Raw genomic sequence first — 18,027 nt, forward strand, 5'->3', positions numbered from 1 at the left:
TCATTTATACAAACATACGATCGTACATACCTACATACATATATATTTATGTACATATGTATATTAAACTTTTACAATGTATACTTACGATACGATACAGGGGCACGTATGATATGATATTACCGCTGAAACCATTGGCAACAAAGAAATAAAAATTAAATTAACAGCGAGAAAAATCAAACAAATTTGAGCTGAACAGTTTTCCATTCATCTCGGTTGTCAAATAAACGGAATTTGTGAGTTTGCGTTGGTTTGGCAGCAGTTTAGCTAAAAGTGAATACAATAACGAAAATAGAGAATAATAACAATAACAAACCACAGCAATCAAGTTGGCCAAAAGAAAGAAGCTGGTGTAGCCGTTTCAAGCCATTCAACCGAACAAGCTTTAATAGAGAGTCACAACAAATGACGAGATTGTATGTACATGACGATGTCCAGCTGTGTTCAAAATTGCCCACTCAAATGTTGCAGCAATATGTTGGACTGACTAACTGACTGACTGACTACACACAATACGAACTAAGGTCGTTGGTCCAAACACTCTCCACCCAAACAATGTGATTTGATATATTGACACAACAAGCATTTTAAAATTTATTAATATCTAACTATGGTTTGGAAACCCTCAAGTAGAACTGATTCCAGCATTTGATTACCTTTTAAATATTATGTATCTTTATTTCTAATTTTCTTTATTTCTTTTATTTTCAGATTTCTCATGATACATCATCATGATTTGATTCAGTCCCATCCAATTCATATACAACATAAAGAATACATACATTATTGACCTCTACTTTGGGTAATGTAATTTGAGACAAGTTGAGAACTAAAAGTGTGCCATACCACCACCAAGGATTCCAAAAACCGAAAGAAAACAGCCACAGAATACAAAAGAACTAAACCAATAAATTTATTGGAAATATCAAATATTCAACATTCATTCACATTCGCAAAGGTCACAACGAACAACGAACACAAGCAAGCCGTCCTTTTGAAACTGAAATAACTGAGATTAAAGTGCCTTCTTTTTTATATTAGAAATTAAAATAAAATTATTATACATTTACATTTACATTCCATATACTACATCTATAAACACCTACACACTAACATACATAAATACATATGTATAAAGACGTAGCAGTTTAATATATAAATAACAAGCATAAGTACATCCATATACATATATTTTTTTATATATTCGCATACAACTTTTACACCCCTCGATATCTTTTGAGAGCCATATTTAGACATATGAAATAAATGGGATTAGATCCTTAGCAGAGGTTGCTACAAAACTACGAGAGAATAATAGAGAGAAACAGAGAAACAAGTGCAATTTTTTAAATAAAACCTTTAAACTAGAAGAAAAAGAAGAAACTGTTTTAATTTTGGTTCTAAGAATCTATTTGTCATTTGGCATAAGATGTCATCATCGCCTGCTACAACTAGTGTAATAACTGCAAACGAACTTGCTTTGACGGCGGCCCAGGCCAATATGCATCATCGTGGCGGACACATGAATGAAGCACCTCTGTCGCCGGCTCGTGCTAATTCTGTTTCGGTGGCTGGAGCAACTGGCACAACGACGGGTAACATAGTGGCAACAAGTATGGCCAATTCGAGTGCAGGCACGGGCAATGGCTTGCCGCTGATATCGCCGAATGCCATGCATCATTCACCCGACAGTCCACAGCCGGAATTGGCCACCATGACAAATGTGAATGTTTTAGACTTGCACACAGATTCTTCCAAACTGTACGATAAGGATGCCGTTTATATCTACGAAAGTCCAAAGGTTGTGATGACGGGTGGGGGTCAGCAAGATGATCATGTCATTGATGCTCGCATGGTAGCTCAGCTGAATCAGCAGCAGTCGGCTGTACAAACGGCTCATGAGAACCAACCCCTGGCCAAGATTGAGTTTGATGAGAATCAAATAATACGCGTTGTGGGACCAAACGGAGAGCAGCAACAGATCATTTCACGGGAAATCATAAATGGCGAGCATCACATACTGTCACGCAATGAGGCCGGTGAACACATACTCACTCGTATCGTTAGTGATCCATCGAAACTGATGCCGAACGATAATGCTGTAGCTGCAGCAATGTTTAATCAGGCCCAGAAACTGGCCAATGAGCACAACGTTTACCAGACCTCTCCATTGGATGCCTCTGTCCTTCAACACTACGACTCCGAGGCAGTGGTCAAAACTGAAGTTGACATTTACGACGAACAAAAGAAACACAATACCGGTCAAATCATCTACACAACATCTGGTCAAGATGATGGCGGCGGCGGTGGAGGTGGCAACACGAAACAATTGTCTCATTTGCCCATGGGTGCCAAACTGGACCCCGATATGTATCCGTCAGATAAACACATTGATTTAATCTACAACGACGGCAACAAGACAGTAATCTACACAACAACTTCGGATCAGAAGGGCTTAGAAATTTATTCTGGCAGCGATTTAAGCGGTTTGGTGGCTGATGGTCAAGTCGTAGTACAAGGCGGTCTACAATATGCCGGACCCGGTGGTGCTGGGGGTCAACCCGTTTACATTGTGGCAGATGGTGCCTTGCCACCTGGTGTGGAAGGTCATATTCAAAGGTAAGTTCATGTTTTAACATTTTCAGCAACGTAAAGAATGGAACGAGACAACTGTTGCTTAATTGTCTCATTCACCAAAACATACAAATGATTTCATGCATGCACGAGTATTTCACGAAACAAATGTCGTCTGTAAATAATTTATAGTGTTTGATCGAGAGCACCCCACATGTGATGACCTGATGCTTGTCGTATCTCTTGTGTTTTTCTTATTTTTATTTCATTATCTAACTGTGTGTGTGTCTGTCTCACCGTCCGTCCATCCGTCCGTCCATTCGTCAGTTAGGAGTATCAGTTGAATCACTTACTCGTAAAAATACCAATTCTTCAGAGGCTTTGGTAAAATGTTGTATGTTCCCAGCAGTTAAGCAAGTAGTCAATGTATCCCTTAAAGACAGTAATTATCACAAATGTCTTATCACTTGGCTGACTCCATTTTATATATTTTGGTCAATTGACACGTGTGTGCACTTTGTAGTGCAGATAGAAGACAATTGGTTACTTTATGCATCCCAAGTAATCTAGCGTGAAGACAATTGTCACTTAAGTGTCTCTAAGTAATCGAGAGTGTAGTCACTTTAAACGTTTTGTGAGTAATTCGTACAAACTAGTTTTTTACAAATTGTGTTAATATAATTCTCATACAGTTTATTTTTATTTTTGCTTAAGTATACTGATATCGCATGTAACATAGCATGAAGTCAATAGTCACTTTAGTGTCTCTTAGTAACCTATGGTGAAGTCACTTCAAACTTTTTTTTGTACTGCAGTTTATTTTACCCACCAGAAGCGTTGACTACGATCAGCTATCCGATAGTCACATTGTAATCAAAAGAGTCAATTGACCCCCTGCTTTGGACATGCACGTGTTAAAATAACTAGTCAAGTAGCTGATCAAGTAACCAGTTACTAAGCTAGCAAGGTAACTGACGCTATGTAACCAGTTTGTGAATCCAATGCGTTGCCTACTTTGGACCAGCTATTAGACAGTCCCATTGTAATCAAAAAGAGACAATTGACCCCCTGCCTAGGACATGCCCGTGTTAAAATGACTAGTCACGTGGCTATTGAAGTAACTAGCTCCCACCCTAAATGATGGGTAAAATCACTAGTTCGGTACTGTCTCCTAGAACTGCTGGGTTGTATGTTGTGTGCTTGTTTGTTTGTTTGTTTTATGTGAGAGTGTGTGTCTCCAAAAAGCCAGCCTCATCTTGTTGTTTGTTCGCTTTACATCTCGTTAGTTTCATGATGCTGTTAATTAGCTTTTTACATGTCTCCGGCTACAGTTTAGACTGCAACGGCAATTACAACCGCAACAAAAACAACAACTTAAGATATACTGGACATTTGTACCGTTTGTTGTTTGAATGTTGCAAATAAAAAAAATACACACACACATTTACACAACTATAAATACATACATACATACATGTATGTATGAACATACCAAACAAAGTATCTATATACATATATATTATGTACAGTGTACATTAGGGTGGCCCCGTTTGTATGGAGGAAAAATAAGGTGTCGATGTTCTCAACTAAAATCAGACTTTAGTTTGATTGAGTAATTGGTAAGCACAAAGGATAAACAGGTAATGGTTTTAACCCTTTGTTGACCAATGCTTTAAATCGTTGAACAAGTTTTATTATTTTTATGAAATATAGAAAATAAGGACTACAGGAAGCTATTTAAAAAATTTTAAATTGGTTCCGCATTTGCCAAAAGATAAACAAACTTATAGATTTTTGTTTAAATTTTATTAATAAAGTTGAGAAAAATAGGACACTTTTTTTATTTTCCCAAAAACAAATAATTTTTTCAAATGTTGATATTTAATACATTGCTTGGTATGTCCCTTATATTAAAAACGTAGTAATTTTTTTTTTTGCAATTTGAAGTAAACATTTCCAAAAGAAATTACGAAAAATAAAATAGCACCATTTACACATTTTTTATAAAAAACTGTTATGTTTCGCAAAATTGCTTCAAAGGAAAGCATGCACGTGCACGTGTTTAAAAGATTTGATTTGTATTATTTCGATCATAAAGTTTACGAAAAGCAATTATTTGGAAAAGTCCAAAATGCAAGACATATCGCCAATAGCATGAAGTTCGCAAAGAACATCAAAATTGGCCAGACCAAAAGTGGAAAAATATTTTATGGACAGATGATAGTAAATTTGTTATGTTTGGTGGAAAAGGTTCACGCTCATAAGTCAGACGTCCTCAAAACTTGAATACAATCCAAAATATACTATAAAAACCGTGAAGGGGTTTTTTTTGGGGGTGGTGTTATTTTTTTCGCAGCTGTATATTGATTAGTTTTGTAACTTTTATAACATTTTCTATTACAAGTCTACTTTATGGTATTTTACGTACAGTATTTTTTATCATTACAACATAAATAAACACCACAATGAGAATATGAAATAATTTAGCGTTATTCTGGGTAAGCAAGTTTGCCAATAGGCAAAAAAAAATATATTATTCCAAAGATGATAGTGTACTTCAAAGTACTTTTGGGCAAAAAGGGTCAAAATATGTTTTGTTTTCATTTTATAAACTTATTATTATTGTTATGGTAGTTTTAAGTACCGTTGGTCGACAAAGGGTTAAGGTTTTTATGATTTCTTCATAGTTTCCGCAAATGAAACATATTCACCCTTATCGTGGTTGGCGTAAACGTCTTACGACTACGACTACGACTGTTTCGTGATTAAATACTGGTATCATGTAAAATGCCTTTGAAAGGGGTTTCAATGCCCGTGCAAGATAAGCATAATTTGATAATATTTCCGTTGGTATTAGAGTTTTTCTTTTCCCGGGAAATCGGGATTAATTTTGAAATTTCCCGAGATCACGTGAATTCCTGCCTAGAACAAATTATTAAATTTTAAGAATGTACACTTCATAAAAATTCCAAAAAAAGTCTTCGACTTTAAAATGTTATTGTATACAAATAAATTTAATATAAAGTGAATAAACTGACTCGATTTCTAATTATGGTTAAATACAAACGTGTCACAATTTGTCATTTGTATCGGAATGTCTTCATTTTCCATTAGATTTTGTTCTACCTTCGTTAGATTTCAATTAATTCTATTAATTTTTTTTTAATTTTTAATCGGTTTTATTCCAAGGTGGTTTTACTCTTTGTGAAAAAGCAAAATACTAAAATAATTCCACTTTCGATCGGCATATAATTCTATGACAGCCGTGAACATTCACGAGTTTGAATAAAATACTTGTTATTGGTCTATTTGGGTTAAATCGTTTTGTTGTATGAATCATCTTCATTTGTTCTGGAGCTTTAAGCATCTTTTAGAGAAAGTCAAATTCAAGAAACGTCACATAAAACTAAGGAAAATAATTAGAGGGGAACATTCACAACTCTTTTTAGGGGCCACACTAATGTATAATGTATGTATGTACTGTAAAGTCAGCATCATGCACACTCCATGCAACTTCAATTGGATTTGGATGTAAGTATATTGTAGCATCTCTTTCTTAATGGCTTGTCGTTTGAACACATTTGATGTGCTACGAATTTTTAAGTAGGCGCGCCCGGATCTGTTTTCTTGTGTTTGATTAAAACAGAAAAAAACTGCAACAAAAAAAAAGACGAAAAATTAAATAAATAAAAGTCAACTGCGTTGTAGTTGGATCTATCTTCTTGCATGATGTGTGTATTTTCATATTGTACAGTTCGGTTTGTTGTGGTGTTACTGTTACTCTTACTGTTCATGCCACAAATGCTGGCAAATACTGTTTATTGCCAGCTACTGCTGGTGGTGCCGTTGCCGTTGCCGGTGCCAGTGCTAGTGATGGCGATGGTGTTAGTGATCATCATCATCATCACCATCAACAGCAACATAATGTTGGTAATAAAAATTTGAATAGAAATTATTCTAAAACTTTAACCGTTACCTGTTTCGTTGTGTGTGTGTGTGATTGCAGTGGCAACATTACCAAACTTAAAGTGAAATTGCTTAGAGTGTACTCGTATATTATCTTATAGATGCATATATACATTCTCTACGTATATTATTATACGGCGTAGTGTTTTAAAACTCTCCCTAGTGCTGTGCATTATCTATCCAGACTTCGAACGTCCCGTTCGCTCGTTCGTTCGTTCATTCCTTCATTCATTCGACGACCATCCATCCAAGTAAAAAACTATCCATCGTTCAGCCATGCGACCGATTTATACATCCATAAATAATGACAAAATTGCATTTCCGCAATGTAGCAACGCCACAGTGGTTGTTGTTGTTTTCTATGATGATGTTGCTGTGGATGGGGTTGAGGACAGTGATGATGCTGATGTTAATGATGACCAAAGTCCCCGCATTCATCTTCGAAGTACTCGATGTGTGAGAGATGGATTGCATGAGGAATATGCAACAATTCTGCATACTCACATCTATAAAATATGAACCGAAAAACACTTTTAATACAACTCTTTACTGAGCTTGAATTGCTTTAGCAACTGAGATCAAATTCAGTGATGTTTGCTTCCAAAAGGTTTGCATGACGCAGCTGCGTAGATTTTATACGATTGACTTCCAGCCATGCATGCAATTTATCATTTAACCTAGAATAAAATGTATCTACTCTGTCTGTCTCTCTGTCTATGTATGTTTGTTTGTTGGTTTTGTGTAAATGTGTTCATGTGTACATACTCACATTTTTCAAACAGAGGCAGATGCAAAATAAAGCTCTGATATTCATTCGTACTTCCCCAGACATGCAACTTAAAAAGTTCTATTCCTAAGGAAAACATGACGATGAAGGTTGCATGCAACATTTTATTGTACATACGTATTTATATATACATATATACATAGTTTAGTATTTATTATTAAGTTTCCTTTAATGCATCCTGTAAAAAGTATTTTCTATTGTTAAAAAATGAAAAGGAAAGCTTGTATCCTTGTCATGCCAAAGTTGTTCATGTCGCTGCAACATTTTTTCTATACACATGTTGTGTAAGATTTTTTCTCTGAACTGTTGCTGCAATATTTTTTCATTGAACAATTTTTTTTTTGTAAAAATGTACTGCAGCATCTACAAAAAATGTTCATCCTTTTTTCGATTGGATCACATTTAAAAATTTTAGGTTTTTCATATAAAAATCGATTTTACTAAGGTGATCACAGATAATCATCCTTTTTTCGATTGGACTCATATTTAAGAATCTACAGCCTATTTTAGGTTTTTCATATAAAAATCGATTTTAATGAAGTGATCACAGATAATCGTCCTTTTTTCGATTGGACTCATATTTAAGGATCTACAGCCTATTTTAGGTTTTTCATATAAAAATCGATTTTACTAATGTGATCATGGATAACTGTCCTTTTTTCGATTGGACTCATATTTAAGGATCTACAGCCTATTTTAGGTTTTTCATATAAAAATCGATTTTAATGAAGGATCACAGATAATCGTCCTTTTTCCGATTGGACTCATATTTAAGAATCTACAGCCTATTTTAGGTTTTTCATATAATCGATTTTAATGAAGTGATCACAGATAATCGTACTTTTTTCAATTGGACTTATATTTAAGGATCTACAGCCGATTTTAGGTTTTCCATATAAAAATCAATTTTAATGAAGTGATCACAGATAATCATCCTTTTTCCGATTGGACTCATATTTAAGAATCTACAGCCTATTTTAGGTTTTTCATATAAAAATCGATTTAACTAAGGTGATCACAGATAATCATCCTTTTTTCGATTGGACTCATATTTAAGGATCACAGCCAATTTTAGGTTTTTCATATAAAAATCGATTTTAATGAAGTGATCACAGATAATCATCCTTTTTTCGATTGGACTCATATTTAAGGATCTACAGCCTATTTTAGGTTTTTCATATAAAAATCGATTTTACTAATGTGATCATGGATAACTGTCCTTTTTTCGATTGGACTCATATTTAAGGATCTACAGCCTATTTTAGGTTTTTCATATAAAAATCGATTTTAATGAAGTGATCACAGATAATCATCCTTTTTCCGATTGGACTCATATTTAAGGATCTACAGCCGATTTTAGGTTTTTCATATAAAAATCGATTTTAATGAAGTGATCACAGATAATCGTCCTTTTTCCGATTGGACTCATATTTAAGAATCTACAGCCTATTTTAGGTTTTTCATATAAAAATCGATTTTAATGAAGTGATTTATGTTTTTTATATAAAAAACATAAATCACTTCATTAAAATCGATTTTTATATGAAAAACCTAAAATTGGTTGTAGATCCTTAAATATGAGTCCAATCGAAAAAAGGATGATTATCTGTGATCACTTCATTAAAATCGATTTTTATATGAAAAACCTAAAATAGGCTGTAGATTCTTAAATATGAGTCCAATCGGAAAAAGGACGATTATCTGTGATCACTTCATTAAAATCGATTTTTATATGAAAAACCTAAAATCGGTTGTAGATCCTTAAATATGAGTCCAATCGAAAAAAGGACGATTATCTGTGATCACTTCATTAAAATCGATTTTTATATGAAAAACCTAAAATCGGCTGTAGATCCTTAAATATGAGTCCAATCGGAAAAAGGATGATTATCTGTGATCACTTCATTAAAATCGATTTTTATATGAGTCCAATCGGAAAAAGGATGATTATCTGTGATCACTTCATTAAAATCGATTTTTATATGAACAAGTAAGAGTGCTATATTCGGTTATGCCGATAAATTTCATATAAAAATCGATTTTAATGAAGTGATCACAGATAATCGTCCTTTTTCCGATTGGACTCATATAAAAATCGATTTTAATGAAGTGATCACAGATAATCATCCTTTTTCCGATTGGACTCATATTTAAGGATCTACAGCCGATTTTAGGTTTTTCATATAAAAATCGATTTTAATGAAGTGATCACAGATAATCGTCCTTTTTTCGATTGGACTCATATTTAAGGATCTACAGCCAATTTTAGGTTTTTCATATAAAAATCGATTTTAATGAAGTGATCACAGATAATCGTCCTTTTTTCGATTGGACTCATATTTAAGGATCTACAGCCAATTTTATGTTTTTTATATAAAAATCGATTTTAATGAAGTGATCACAGATAATCGTCCTTTTTCCGATTGGACTCATATTTAAGAATCTACAGCCTATTTTAGGTTTTTCATATAAAAATCGATTTTAATGAAGACATCACTGATAATCACCCTTTTTTCGATTGGACTCATATTTAAGGATCTACAGCCAATTTTAGGTTTTTTCATATAAAAATCGATTTTAATGAAGTGATCACAGATAATCGTCCTTTTTCCGATTGGACTCATATTTAAGAATCTACAGCCTATTTTAGGTTTTTCATATAAAAATCGATTTTACTAAGGTGATCACGGATAACTGTCCTTTTAATGAAGTGATCACGGATAATCGTCCTTTTTTCGATTGGACTCATATTTAAGGATCTACAGCCGATTTTAGGTTTTTCATATAAAAATCGATTTTAATGAAGTGATCACAGATAATCGTCCTTTTTTCGATTGGACTCATATTTAAGAATCTACAGCCTATTTTAGGTTTTTCATATAAAAATCGATTTTACTAAGGTGATCACGGATAACTGTCCTTTTAATGAAGTGATCACGGATAATCGTCCTTTTTTCGATTGGACTCATATTTAAGGATCTACAGCCGATTTTAGGTTTTTCATATAAAAATCGATTTTAATGAAGTGATCACAGATAATCGTCCTTTTTTCGATTGGACTCATATTTAAGGATCTACAGCCGATTTTAGGTTTTGATGCAACTATTTCTATAAGTTGTTGCAAGTTTTTAACGGCATATTTTTAGGAAAAGTGTAGGTTTATTGGTTAAAATATGAAGGTATCACTTTCGTTATCAATGTCATAAAAAAATGAACACAAATCACCGTTACACACCCAAATTGTCTTTGTTTCCAAATGATGATTGGATTTGTTGTTACAACAAGTAACACATTTTGTAGTCAGTTGATAAATAAATCATATTTACCTGTTCTTGCAGTTCTGTGTCCAACCGTGTATCGTGTCAGTGTCGGAGCAGAAAGTCTGATTTACGATTTACTACTAAAATTTTATAAGATTGTTGTGTAATCGAAACAATGAAATTATTATTTTTTTTGTTTGTTTCGAATAACGTACGAAACAACGAAACATTCAGGTGCCCTGGTCTGATAGATTCTGTTCATTTGGCCTGTGTGTGTCGGTTTGTCGGCCAGTCTGTCTGTCTGTATATCCGTTTGTTTGTTGGTTGGTTTGTTGGTTAGTGTATCCGTTTGTATCACTTTATAAGCCAAGGTAGATAAATAATTGTGAATTTTAAATTGTTAAAAATAAATATCAGCACACAGGTGTCGGCTGCTGGGGGCACCCTTATTCTTAAATTTGAGACTGTTGCAGCCAATATGAAGTTGAAACACACTTACACGCTAGCAACATACAATGAAATGAATGTTTTGGTTTGGTTTGGTGGACGTTATGGAAGTTGCATATTTATGCAAACACTTATTGTATGTTTCGGACAAACCACAGACAGTCATTCGACCAACCAGCCTGTAACGACAAAAAATAACAGTTTTGCGCCAATTTCGCGTAATAAATAATAATTAAGCGTCTATTATACGCGTCCGTTAATGTTTAAGCGCCGTCATTTAGTTATTGGCATACCAAAATTGTAAAATATTTAAAAATTTTAAGCAACATTTCTAGAGTGTTTCTTTTTTATTTTTTATTATTAAAGTTTGTTTGGTTTAAATGGCAACTGTAGCTGTTACTGTTACTGCAACTGCAACTGCAATTGATGCTTTTGTATTTTTGCAATAAAAGTTTACCTTGCATTTATCTTTAAGTGGCTGACACCTACATGCGTTTAAAGCTTTTTAAGACTGTTTTAGTTTTTAATATTATGCGGGGGTTTTCACTATTTTTTTTTTATTAATTGGAATTTATTTGAGTACAAAGATGTGTTGTTAAATTGTTTGTTTTAAATTATAATTAACAAATTTCTAGAATCTAACTAATTATAATTACTCTGTAATAATTCAAAAAATACCACTATAAATTAATTTTAGACTTGCCAACTGTCTGAAATAAAATTAAAAAAAAAATATTTTTTCAAGAATTCTTTTAACAGCTTTCATGAATTTTCGAACATAACTTGGAGTTTTCGAATTTAATTTAGAAATTTCGAACATAATATTTCATTGCCATCAGGTCTATGCATGAATGCCAAATTTCTGCCTATTCGTGCTACAAGAACTGGTTCAAAATTCAGTTTTGACCTAAAAAATCATGCAATGGTTTTAATTGTTGAACGTTATCTGTAATCAGAAGATATTCCAAATTGTCAAATGCAAATTTAAAATGATAAAAGATTCTTTTAAGTTTTATGATCATTTTGAGAAACTTAACTTAACAACGTAAAGGCCAAGAGTGATTTTAAAAATTAAATACTCTTATAAGAAGCTTAAAAAAAGTTGCACATTATTGTTTTATTGGGGTATAGTTTGTTTAAACCATGTTTGTTATCGTTGAAAGCATCGAATATTGTTTTGTTTTGTTTGGTTGCCAGTTGTTGTTGTGGTTGTGTTGCGGTACGAACACAGGATGGCCTGTTGCATTGCAATGTCTTGTTAGATGTCACTTGTCCCTGTCTCTCTTTCTCCGTCTTTCTCTTTTTGAAACCGCAAGGTGAAATTACGAGGAATGAGTGCAGCAGACGGCTATTTTGGGGTTTCAATGTTTGAAAAACATTTTACTTGCAGTGTTGGAATTGGCATTTCACGCTTTTCATTTGCTCTTGATCTTGACATCGTCATTTCTGGCCTGAAACGAAGCGATATGTATCGTTAATACAATACGATACGAGTACGAGTGCAGTGTGATAGCCAAAATACATACTCGTATCAGTTAAAAATAATCCAGTTATTTGGCAAGACATCGATACCAAAAACAAACTGAAAACAGATAAAAAAAAACTAAGAAACTAAGAAACATGTGGCATTAGCTTCACATGGTGCTGGCTGTGTGTGCCACATCTTTTGTTTGGTTTTGTTATTTGGTGAATAATAGTGCGTGTAGTGGAAAGTTTTTGTTTTATTTTGTGCACTCGAAGATAGATTTTATAACGTTATCTGCCATATCAAAGCGTAATAAATTCGTAATTGATTCTATTTCTTCTTTTGTCTATTTGAGAGAGAGTATGTGCTTGTTAGTAGTGATGAGGAAGGAGAATGATGATTGTTGTCCATAAGAAGCTTTAAATAAAATCTGATCGGTGCGACGAGTCTTGTTATTGTGGCAAAACAAGCTAAATGAAATTCGATTCATTTGCATGTCTGAGTTGTATTTAAATAAACAAATAAATAAAACTGCAAGATCGTGAAACCTCTAATGAGTTGAGGCCAATTGGCGCCACCAAACATTCGCTTAAGCTTTGGTGTTTAGGTGTCTCTTGCTTGCTGGCTTGTACGTTTGTTGCTGTATTAAGCATTTCCTGCAGTATGATCCCCATCAACCGTCTGCAGCGACAAATTTGTTGTTGCATTCCAATTAGACCGAAATTCCGTATTGATGTGACCAACCATTCATCAAGTGAGTCTGATTATGCGTCTCATCTCATATGATTGCAGGCGCGATAAAAATCACCAATTCCAGCACACAACCACACAAACACACGTAACATCCACAATATGGATGCACTTACTCACTAGTACATTATTTTAACGTAAATATGTACATGTGTATGTGAGTTTAATGTATGTTTAGTTGTTAGTTGGATGAAACTCCGTTGTATCCTGGGGCGTTAGTACATATATACATATGTTCACACACACACACATACATCAGTACATGTGCGTTTGTATGTTTATACATATAAGAGTCGTGTCTGAATGTTGCCAGCAATTTCATGTACAACAAGATGTTGCTTAGCAATGTTTTCCAATTATTTCGCAACAGCGGCTCATTAATCATTGAAATGATAAATCTGCAGCGCTGCCCCAGCTAATGGGAGAATCAGTATGCTCGATATGGTTGTTGCTGTTTCTTGTAGTTGTTGCTACACGTATAAAAACATAAAATGAAAACTTTAAAAAGAGGTGGCCAGTTGAGTGAGACCTTTAGATACATAGTTTTGCATTGTTATTCTTCTTTCTGCGTTTTGGCGTTTTCCCCCTTTGTTCATTCTCTGTTTATTTCTGTTTATTTCTGTTTTTTTTTTTTTTTTTTTTGGTTTATGAGGATCGATTGTTTGATTGTTAAACAATATGTATGTATCTACATAAATGATTGCCATTATCATGGTTGCTCAGGATTTTTTTTCTCCAAAAAAAAAAATAAACAAGCACATAGTGCGAAACAGCGAACATCAAATTACAAATGTATGCAAATGATTGTGAGCCAGCCACTCTTGCCCATATGACTGTTTATGGGTTTAAAATTGTTTCACTGTAATTAGATTCTTATCATTCGTTTCGTTGATTCTACCGACACTATAACTATAAATAAAGATGCTCTTTCCTCCAAGGGTGCAACACAAATTGTTTCGTTAAAAGTTTGGTAATAAAGAACGAATAAGTCTTAATATTTAATATATGTAATATTTGTTGTGCACTTTAGTTGAATTTAACTACATATTATAACATTTACTGTAAAATCAAACACAATTTCGTAAATTTCAAAATATTCTTTTGGCGTATTTTTTTCAAAGAATATCCCAGAGGGAAATGAAAGCTATGCAAGAAAAGCTCACTTAGAAACATTTTTTAAAACAAACATTATTAAATTGAATTTTAGTAAGATTTAGTTTAATGATTTATAACTACACTGAAATTTCACTGGTTGCTTAGGCCAGATCATCAAGAAACCTTTTTCCAGAAGGCTTTGGAAAAGCTAAAGATATTGTTAAATAAACCGGATACTTTTGATTGCAAATAAAAGCAGTTTAGTAGTTTAACATTTGTAACAACTCTTTGTTTATTTAAATTTAAACAACAACAGTTTTAAATAGTCACTCAGTGTTTTTATACACATTTATTCGCAGAAATATACATAATACAAATACTTTACAAGTATACACTGGTAATGCAGTTGATGTCTTTACTTAACGATACTTCAAATTAGACTCATTCACTACTGCAACCGCAGTCACTATTTATACACACTGACATCTGTAACTCAGTAGCCTAGATTGTTCTTAACGGTCAAAACTCGTATATTCAAATTCTAGAGCTTTCGATGTTTATGTAAGCAACTTAAACATTTAGTGTTGCCATACTTATAAACAATGCTAATCAACCAGCATTAGCAAATCGCTAATGCAAAATTCATAACAATATTATACAAATAAAACTATAGAGTGAATGGTACTTTTTCGATTTTACAAAACGAATTTTATAACATCCAAACGCAATTATTTGAGCATAAAAAATGTTTTTGATCAGTCGTCGGGAATAATGTTTTTGCCTAGAACAAATTATTCTATTTTAAGATTGTAGACTTCGTTAAAAATCTAAAAATTTCTTTGGTTTCAAAATGTAATTGGATACTGACTCGATTTCTAATTTTGGTTATATACAAACCGGTCACCATTTTCCATTTCCAATTAATTCTGTTAATTCACAAAACATAAATATTTTTTTTTTAATTTTGAATCGGCAATGTTTTGCTTATTACATAAATCAAAAAAACTAAGTAAAGATATTGATTAAAACTTGAAGAAACCCCAATAATATTAAACAAAATTCAATACCACGGTGATTTTTTTTGTAAAAAATTTTCGTTTTACTCATTGTGAAAAAGCAATAGAATTCTGTGATAGCCCTGAACATTCACGAGTTTTTGGAATATTTTGAATAATGAACTTTTTATTGGTCTATTTGGATTAAATCTTTTTTGTTGTATGAATCTTCTGCTTTTGTTTTGGAGCTTTAAGCATCTTTTAGAGAAATTCAAGTTCAAAAAATATCACATAAAACTAAGAAAAATCATTCTCGGGACTTCTTGCACAATTTCCCGGGGTTACGGGATGAAATTTTAGCGTAATTCCCGGGATTTCGCGTCCCGGGAATTCCCGTGAAAAACTCAAATAACTAGCTACGTGACTAGTTATTTTAACACAGGGGATTAATTGACAAGTTATTACATAGATTCCGGTTACAAAGATTCAGTTGCCTTACTACTAGTTATTTCGACATGCATGGGTGCTAATTTACAGACAGTCCAATAACCGATTTTATGTAAACAAGCCTTCTCTCCAATAAATTACTACTTTCTTAAGTGCAAAACAAAATAAATGTTTAAAGTGACAACACTCTGGGTTACTTTGAGACACTAAAGTGACAAATGACTTCACACTAGTTACATCAGTGTACTTAAGCAAAAAGAAAATAAACTGTATGAGAATTATACCACACAATTTATATAAAATCAGTTTGAACGAATTACTCATTAAAAATGCAGTACACAGCGAAATTTAAAGTTACAGCTCTTTATATCACTTAGAGACACTGAAGTGACAATTGTCTTCACGCGATTACCTGTGATGTATAAAGTAACTAATTGAGTTCTATCTGCACTACATAGGGCGCATATGTGTCAAATGACCCAAAATATATAAATTGGAGTCAGCCAAGTATTCATACATTAGTGACAATTACTGTCTAATTGGGATATATTAAATACTTGCTTAACTACTGAGATACTTAAGCAATGAAACATAGCAAATTCAACACATAAAACTATTTCGCAAATATTTATATATTGTAGCAATTACAAACGGAATACAAAAATCAACTGGTTCCGCCAGTTGATCGGGGCCAGTCATTGTGAAAGATATATGTACACATGTTTTGTAAATAAATATGTCGTAGGGTGGTATAGCATGTTGCAACTTTTACATACATGCAGTTTAACATCTCATAAAAGTTTCTAATTATCAGCTATTAAATTTAGGCTTTTGGAGTCCTTTGGGGCAGCGAAAATCAATAAAACGCTCAAACGCATAAAAAAACATATGGACAAACCAACAAGTTAAACAATGTTGTTATAATTTTACACTAAAAAAACACCGTGAGAAAGAATATAGTATGACATACTTGTATAAACTAGCAGGGTACTCTAAAGCTAAGTTCAACGAACTTAGTAGAAATTAATAGAAACGAAATATCTATTTAATAATAGATTTTCATATACTTGGTTTTTGACATAATTCTTCGTTTTTTTTTTCTGTGTACTTACAACACTCCATACAACGCAGCCATCAATAAGTGTATGGGCGTACAATAAACAATTAATTGCTGTAAAAAAAATTCATAAAAATTATTCCCAAATTTATGTGGCGTATGAAAATAAACAAAACGTTTTGATGGAGGGGGAGGCAGGCTGACTGCAACACACTGCACACAATTGCTTGAAGCAAATAAAAAAGATGTTAAATTCTCATGAAATTGTGGTGTAAAGTTTAACGGCTTTTATAATAAGTATGAGGATTTTTTTTTTTATTTTTATTTTGTTGCAATTGATTTTGGCCACTAAAACGCCAGTGAGAGAGCTTGACAAAGAGAAGAAATTTAAAATATTTAACGTATTTGTTGGTAATGGTAGAGAAATTTCAGTTTTTCTTTATGTTAAACGTGGTTAAAATGTTTATTGTTGTTATGGCAGAGGATGCAGACGTTGCATGGACCATTTACAGAATTATTTGCATTGTTTTGGCATGTATCGAATTTTACGGTCGTAGTATTCCAACAACTTAATGAAAGTGTCAGTTGCAGGAATGGTTGGTGTATAATACTTAAATCCTTAACCTTTACTGTGCAAGTGGTACACAAATGCACCATCATAAATTCAATATTCCTTAAAGTTGTAATTTTCACTTTCTGTGGTTTTCAAATTTATTATTCCAATTTTTAACTATTTCTCTTTGTTACTAAACTGTTAAATATATCATTGCAAAAACTCTGTTTAAGAATTTGTCACTATCTTAACGGTACTGCTTTGCATGTATTAACGTATGTTTTACGTTTTAAAAAAATTGCAAACTAAATTTGAAAAATATATTTTTTGGAGGTTGTCTCACATTTAAGTCCATAACTCAGGTTCTAATTAATCGATTTTGCCCATACCAAACATTTCTAATCAACAAAAAATATTTGAGGAAAATTGCTAAGTCCTAAGTCCTGCCCTATCGTGGTTTCAACAGACTGACAGATGGATGGATAGACAGACGGGTATAGCTAAATCGTCTTAGAATTTTATAAAGACCCAGTATATATGTATATATTTTTTGGTGGGTCTGCGATGAATATTTATATACCCCCCATATTTTTGCTGGTGGGTATAACAATAATCACACTCCCCAAAATTG

The 18,027-nt window shown here is 33.1% G+C and overlaps 1 protein-coding gene across 4 annotated transcripts in view; it reads left to right on the forward strand.

The window, feature by feature from the left end:
• Positions 1-18,027, forward strand: part of grh (grainy head) — a 187,544-nt gene that overhangs the window by 45,752 nt on the left and 123,765 nt on the right. For all 4 annotated transcript variants that reach the window (XM_065510829.1, XM_065510826.1, XM_065510827.1 and 1 more), the window contains exon 2: positions 712-2,619. In XM_065510829.1, coding sequence (XP_065366901.1) covers positions 1,430-2,619 — 1,190 coding nt within the window. In that variant the 5' untranslated portion in view covers positions 712-1,429. The remainder of the gene's footprint in view (positions 1-711; positions 2,620-18,027) is intronic.

The sequence above is a fragment of the Calliphora vicina genome, chromosome 5, assembly GCF_958450345.1.
Source record: "Calliphora vicina chromosome 5, idCalVici1.1, whole genome shotgun sequence".
In the NCBI taxonomy this organism is placed as follows: domain Eukaryota; kingdom Metazoa; phylum Arthropoda; class Insecta; order Diptera; family Calliphoridae; genus Calliphora; species Calliphora vicina.